General features: G+C 41.8%; 1 protein-coding gene across 3 annotated transcripts in view; it reads left to right on the forward strand.

Moving 5' to 3' along the window:
• The window catches only part of LOC109918115 (U2 snRNP-associated SURP domain containing), a 75,099-nt gene extending 71,324 nt beyond the window's left edge, over positions 1-3,775 (forward strand). For all 3 annotated transcript variants that reach the window (XM_020518006.2, XM_020518007.2, XM_020518011.2), the window contains one exon: positions 3,245-3,775. In XM_020518006.2, coding sequence (XP_020373595.1) covers positions 3,245-3,383 — 139 coding nt within the window. In that variant the 3' untranslated portion in view covers positions 3,384-3,775. The remainder of the gene's footprint in view (positions 1-3,244) is intronic.
• The last annotated feature ends 4,018 nt before the right edge of the window (positions 3,776-7,793 follow it).

The following is a 7,793-nucleotide window of genomic DNA, read 5'->3' on the forward strand; positions in this document are numbered from 1 at the left end:
CCCCCCCCCCCCCCCCCCCCCCCCACAGACTAGTTTAAAGTCCTATTAACCACCCTATTTACCCTTTTTGCCAGAACACTGGACCCGGCCCTGTTCAGGTGGAGACCATCCCAGCGGTATAGATCCCTCCTGTCCCAGAACTGATGCCAGTGCCCCATGAAAAGGAAACCCTCTTTCCCACACCACTCTTTTAGCCACGTGTTTACTTCCCTGATCCTCTCCTCCCTATGCCAATTTGCACGTGGCTCGGGCAGCAATCCAAAGATTATGACCCTTGAAGACCTGTTTTTTAATTTTGTTCCTAGCTTTTTCATAATCCCGAAACAGGTCTTTTTTCCTAGTCCTGCCTATGTTGTTGGTACCTACGTGGACCACAACAACTGGATCCTCCCCCTCCCTCTCTGGTATCCTCTCAAGCCGGTCAGAGATGTCTCACACGCTGGCTCCAGGCAGGCAACACACCATGCGGGATTCTCTATCCTGCTCGCAAAGGATACTGTCTATCCCTCTGATGATGGAATCCCCTACAACTACAATCTTGTCTTTTTGCTCTCCCCTCTTGAATGGCCTCCTGGACCATGGTGCCACAGTCAGTTGACTCATCCTTCCTGCAGCTCTGTTCCTCATCCACGCAGGGAGCAAGTGCCTCATACCTGTGGGACAATGTCAAGGGCTGCGGCTCCTGTGTTTCTGTCTGCAGGGCCCCTCTACCTGCCTCACTCGCAGTCACACACTGCTGTCCCTGCCTGCTGATCGAATTAACATTAGTTAATCTACCAAGTGTGACTGCCTGCTGGAACACAGCATCCAGGTATTTCTCCCCCTCCCGGATGTGCCACAGTGTTTGGAGTTCGGATTCCAGCTCATCAATTTTGAGCAGGAGCTCCTCAAGCAGCCAACACTTGCTGCAGATGTGGTCACTGCCGTTCTCAATGGGATCAGCTCGCTCCCGCATCATACAGCTATGGTCTTATGGTCTTATAACATTCTGGGGACCCAGATTCGAATCCTGCCACAGCAGATGGTGGAATTTGAATTCAGTAACATATCTGGAATTAAGAATCTAACGTGAATCCATTGTCGATTGTTGGAAAAACCCATCTGGTTCACTAATGTCCTTCAGGGAAGGAAACTGCCATCCTTACCTGGTCTAACCTCCATGTGACTCCAGGCCCACAACAATGTGGTTGACTCTCAACTACCCTCTGGGCAATTAGGGATGGGCAATAAATGCTGCCTAGCCAGTGATGCCCTTGTCCCATGAATGAATGTTAAAAAATCTGTCTGGGGAAGTTGGTGATCAGGGTCTCTTTCTGGGAGGACAAAGGGACCCCCTTGTCTTCGTCCACTGTGTAGATGATACATTTGCGATATTTGAATACGCAGCTGCATTTAAAAAAATTCTATCTACATTTTAATAAACATTGTCCTGAGCTCAAATTTACTGTCAGAAAAGTATGATCAAATAAGTTACCACCTCTCAATGTTTGTTGAGAAATCTGCCAGTGGATTGTACTGCTGTCTACCACACGGGTACATTCAGTGGTCAGTAAACACATTGAGATTCTTATAGTTCCACATGCCACAAAATCAAACTTATTGGCAACCTTGTGAATAGCCAGCTGCTAACCATTACTTACTGTATTGAGCAAACTGGTGAAAGAGAATCTGTTTTATTCACTCATAGATTGTGGGCACCACTGGCCAGCCAGTATTTATTGCCCAATTGTACTTCCCGTTGAGAAGGTGTTGATGAGCTGCTGCCTTGAACTGCTATACTCCACAAGCTGAGAGAATTCCAGGATCTTGACCCATTGACAGTGAAGGAACAGCAATATATATCCAAGTCAGGGTGGTGATTGACTTGGAAGGGAACTTGCAGGAAGTGGTGTTCCCATGTATCTGCTGCTCTTGTCCTTCTAGATGGAAGTGATCATGGGTTTGGAAGGTGCTATCTAAGGATATTTGAACTTCTGCAGTGCATCTTGTAGATAGTACACACTGCTATTGAGCGTCGGTGGTGGAGGGAGTGGATGTTTGTAGATGTCGTGTCAGTCAAGCAGGCTGCTTTGTCCTGGATAGTGTCAAGCTTCTTGAGTGTTGTTGGAGCTGCACCCATTAAGGCAAGTGTGGAGTATTCCATCACATTCGTTACTTGTGCCTTGTAGACAGTGGACAGGCTTTGGGCAGTCAGGAGGTGAATAACTTGCCACAGTGTTCCTAGCCTTTGAATGCTCTTGTAGTCTTCGTGTTTGTGACAGATCCAGTTGAGTTTCTGGTCAGTGGCAACCCCAGAATGTTGAGCCATCATGTTTCACCCCAAAAAGTGCAGTGTACCTGAGATTATCTTAGAAGGGGAAGGTCTTTCAAATATTTGAATGTTGGGCATAGTCTCCAGCACAAGATGTGACTCAGCTGCTGGGAACATTTAGTGAATAATCCAGAGTACGCTAAGAATTACACCAGAAATCATTGTAAGGTGCAGTCCATGTTGCAGTGATAATATATGCTAGAAGTTACGTATATTCATAAGCATGACCCAGTCCTGTGCATCATGTTACACCTTTTCATTGGGTAAGGAAATATAGATTGCTACTGTCTGTTGCATTCCCATGGCAATGTGTTGTGCATTTGAGAGTCTACCAGCTGATCATTAGATTGACAGTTCCTGCTGTATCACTGCGCTGCCCATGATTTAACCAATCAGCACCCTCTATGTTGCATAATTTGGTGTTCTCCTTCTAAACTTGAGTTCTTGCTTCCCAGTCCTGATGAGTGGGGGGCGAAAAGCCTTATGTTCATGTCTCTTCCCAGACCTGGAAGAACCTGCAATCTAGCACATGCTTCATCATAAGGGTGCCAACGTTTGGACATTGTAATGGAATGCCTTTAAACTTGTTGAATTTGTTGCATTAAAATTAATTCAGCCTTTCTCTCTTTCCAAGTCCTCTTTTAAAACTTGCCACTTTTGCCAAGTTTTCTGATACGTCTTGACTTTCTCCTTGAGCCCAAATTATTTGTACGATTATGTTTCTGTGCTGATTTGCTGCATTACAGACGGGATATAAATGTACTGTGCTGTAATTGTGCACAACTCTGCATTTCAATTCAAATGTACAGTAGATATGTTGGCTTTTGTCTATAATGTACATGTTTTTTAAAAAAAACAAATACCACTCCTATATTGTGGTAAAAATATTTTGAATGGTCAGTCATGTACGGTTTCTTTTACAATTCTGTGTAGATCTCGTTCTGGTTCAAGGACGCCGAAACGGTCCAAAAGATCTCGATCTAGGACACCCAGAAAATCTTCCAAAAAATCAAGATCTCAGTCCAGATCCCCACATCGATCACACAAGAAATCCAAGAAGAGCAAACACTAGTGAACTGTCCATAACCTTTTCCTGTAATTTTAGTTTTGTCCTGTGCCTGAACAAACTGTTGAGGAATATCATTCCTGGCTTTTTTTTTGAATGCACATATATTCATTATGAATATTCAACTCCAGTCAATCTGTGTGCTTTTTTGTATATGAAAAAGAAATTGACTTCTCTAGTGCTATGGCTTCATCATCCCCTAAACTCCATTTGTAGATTGTGTAAAAACAAATCCCCTTTTATGTTAGATTTCTCATGAGGATCCTTGTATGTCTCTTCCACCAGCAGTAGCAGTGTTGTATTTGCAGAGGTGTATGAGGAAGCCTGAAGCAGAGTGTTATCCTTTTGTAATTTTTAACATTCAATGAGAGTTGAATAAAAATCAGTACAGAAAGTTACATAATTTCTTGTTTTATAATAAAGTAAATGCAATAATGTTTGAATAACTCAACTGTTGATATTTTGAAGTGCAACTTGCCTCACTTCTCCGTAATGTTGAATATATATACATCAGTGGGGCAGGTTATCTCGTTTTCTCATCTAGGTTACATTTAAAATTGCATACAAATCTGCAACCTCGTGTGGCTTAAAGGACATAATAAATGTTATAGAGCTGCATCTTGGCTATAGTAGCCAACTTATCTAAACTGAATGTTTAGTCTGCAAACTTGACCTCCAAATCCTTGTAAACTAAAGTGGCTATTTATCTGTTTTCTTTGTAAACAAGGCACCTATAGTCAGTACAACCTGGCAAGAAATCAGCGATGAGTCCTATGGTTAGAAATCCTGTGATTTACCCAGAATTCCTGAAGACCTCGATCACAGGACAGGAAGTGAATAGCAAAGCTGCTTCCCAAACATTCAGCACAAGCTCCACTTCAACATGGTGCCATTCTAAGATGGTAGCCATTGCTAAGCAAAGGAAGCCATTCAACAATTTGTGTGCAATTACCACCTCCATCACCCTACCCCCTATAACATGCAAAGTCCTGTAATGCCATATGGAAGTAGCTTGTCTTTGACTTGTCCTTCATCTGTGACACAGTGTGATGGGCAACCATACTGCTGAAACTGTTCAAAAGCATTTGCTGTGTCAAAATCTGACATCTGTGTCAACTATGTGATCAGTAACTTGATAGTTCTGTGCGCAGCATGGAATTAAATCAGCTGCCCAACAACTGACTCCCAGAGACCAGTCTCCGTACCGGATATGTTCACTATCACAGATCTCTCAAAAGTTACAGCTCTTCGCATGTGCAGGGTGTAGCAAAGAACTTCAGGATGTTGAGAAAGCACTCGTTGAAGATCTATGTTCTGTGAAAGTCTAGTTCAGAAAATGGAGTCTTTGAACAAACACTGCCAAGACCACCATTTCAGTCTTTCACCTGAGCAATTCGAAGGTCAGGGAAGAACATTGAGGCCAACCCTGTTCTTGTGATCCAGTGCCAAAATACGTTGATGTCACTGACAATGGTACATTGACCTACCAGCAACTCATCCAGAACACCAGACCCAACATGAAAATTAAGTTCTTGTGGAAATTGGAATTGGAAATTATCTGGGGCAGCAGAGCCAACACATTACACACTGTCTCACTCACCGTGGTCTACCTAACAGCAGAGTACTGGTGTTCACACAAATATATATAGATGGAGCATTGAGACTGAGCACTGGCCTCCTGTGCTAGCACATATTGAATCTCCTGATGCCTGTCCCCCACCTCAAAAGACACCATCAACTGGCATCTAATGAAAACTTCAATTGATACAGGACCTGAAAAACAAAACCCTCGCACTTGTCCAAAATCTCATAGCCCTTACTGAAACATGTTCCACAAGCATAATGACAGCTGTGCCTCCTGGTAGCACTGCAAACATCGTCAACTGCAACCCAGTAATTGTCTGAGCGGTGAAGTCCCAGGCTTCAACCATCTGTGGAAAAACCTCACAACCCTCAGCCGCATTAGGGCTGGCAGTTTGCTGTGTGACTGTGTGCACAAGTCAAGCTATCACCCAAGTATTGAACATCTGTCATAAGAGACCCCATTCCTGATGACATCCCAAACACTCAGACTATCAACTGAAGCCGTTGACTGGATTGTTAAACCATGATTTCCAGCTAATAACAGTTTCCCAGCTGCGTGGAGAAAGAAAAGGGATTTGTATGGAAGGAGGAGTAGTTCTGCTTCTGATGTTGTTTGAGCAGTATTGCAAAGACCCCCCAAATCTTTGAGTATAAAGGAAAAGACTGACCACTCAAAGTCTGAGGCAGCTTCTTTACCCTTTTATGATGCTGACAAAATTATGTATTGAATATTTTTGTTTTAATGCATCAAGGTTTCTTACTTTTGGCTTTGTATATAATTTTATGCAGTGTCTTGTCATTTTTTTATAATTAATTTTCCTTGTTTAAAAATCTCCATGAACTTGCAGCACCACAACCTTTTAATTCGTTTGGACCTATGTGAAATATGCAAATTTCTTTTAATTAAATCCATTTCCTTGCAAATCAAGAAATAGATGCAGGGCTATGATACAGTGAATGTAACATTTTATGTCAAAACCTGTAGAAGTGTTTTTACACAGCGAACTACTTTTTTTTAAAATCAATAACAGAAGTTGCTGGAAAAGTTCAGATCTGACAGCATTTGTGGAGAGAAATCAGTTAACGTTTTGGTGACCCTTCCTCAGAACTACTTTTTTTAATATAATTGCTATGAATTAAATGTGGGTGACATATTCTGAGTGCAATGATCTATTTGGATCTAGCCCAATGCATTTGATATATGTGGTGGTGAGCCTTTATATTTGAGTTACGACTTCACTCTTTGAAGCTGCTGATAGCTTGTGTTTTCAACATTTCTGACTTGCAGTGCCATGCCCACCCCTTTCGTATGTTGGTGAATGACATTCTGCACCTAAGTACTGGAGAATGTGCATTGACAATAGAATTGGTTAGGCTTAATCAGTTCTGCTGTTGATTAGTCCTTTGCTATTTACCTTGTCTGCTCCCTGATTCCCGGTAAATGAGAAAAATTTGTGGTAGTTGACCTTCAAATCTAAAGGTTGTTTCCAAGTGCTTATTTATTTGCTTATATAACAGTGTGGATCTGGAGGAGCACAGCAGGCCAGGCACCATCAGAGGAGCAGGAAAGCTGATGTTTCAGGTTGGGACCCTTCAAAAGAAGGATCCCGACCCAAAATGTCAGTTTTCCTGCTCCGCTGGTGCTGCCTGGCCTGCTGTGCTCCTCCAGATCCACACTGTGTTATCTCAGACTCCAGCATCGGCAGTTCTTACTATCTGTATTTATTTGCTTAGTGGCTGTTACTTCGGAAACACATTGTGAACATGTACAGTTAGTGGAAAGGTCTTGGGTGCAGTGGTAGTTGCAGGCCCCACCTGTTTTGGAGGTGTCATAACACATCCAAAAAGATTAATTAAAAATACTTTTCTGTTTTTCAGTTTCTGGGCTAATTTCAGAATGTCTGCATTTGAAGTATAAATAGTAGCTGTATCAAAATGGTTCTTTTTGTTTGTTGGGTTTCATTTATTTTTGATCCATTTGAATGTCTGCACATGGCATTAGAAAGCAGGTGTACCTGTACCTAGATTTTTCAGTACAATTCTTTTGGCCCACCACTAGGAGGCAGATGAGTATAGCCTGAGTTTCTTTAACTGTGGAGAAAACTATGGTACTTCTGTCCCAGCACAGATGAGAACAGCTAACAATGTGGAACTTTGTAATTACTCACCAGTATCCTACAATTCCGTTTCACCAATGTAGCCCTGTAGTTCTGTTGTTTTGCTCCATCAGAGCTGAAGTGTTTGACTTTAGAAAAACACATCGTCACTGTTTAAACAAGATGGTAGTATTATATTACTGACTGTAGATACAGTGCCAAGACAGTGAAAGTTATTTTAATGAAAACAAGACTGAGTTTTTCTCTCTCTGGCTTTGAAATGTATAATTTATGTGAATGCTTTTTGATAGAGAGCTGATAATTATGAGAAAAAGCTAGCTGTTTATAGAATTTTATCCCCGTACATTTATTATGGATGTGTTAAAACTGAGGGGCTGGTCCTCCAGTAGAGACTGAGCACCTTTGTTGCTACTGGGTAGTCAGTCCCAATTATATAGGAAAGCCTGTATAACACTTTCTTGTTGACAATGGCTACATCTGGAACACCTCAAAAACAGTGGAATTCACTACCTTGTATTATGCAGATACCTCTACATGTTTATCCTGTACTATTGTTGTAAAAATGACTATGGGAATTATTGCCTAGTTTCATTTAGTCAAAAACATGGTTAAGTGTCTACTTGGTCCTTCCCTGTTCATTTGTTCTACATGCAAATTGGAGTCTTTTGAAAATGGTGCTTTATAATGGAGTTAAGTTCTGTTTGCATTATCAATC

Source organism: Rhincodon typus, chromosome 13 (genome assembly GCF_021869965.1).
Source record: "Rhincodon typus isolate 14 chromosome 13, sRhiTyp1.1, whole genome shotgun sequence".
NCBI lineage: Eukaryota > Metazoa > Chordata > Chondrichthyes > Orectolobiformes > Rhincodontidae > Rhincodon > Rhincodon typus.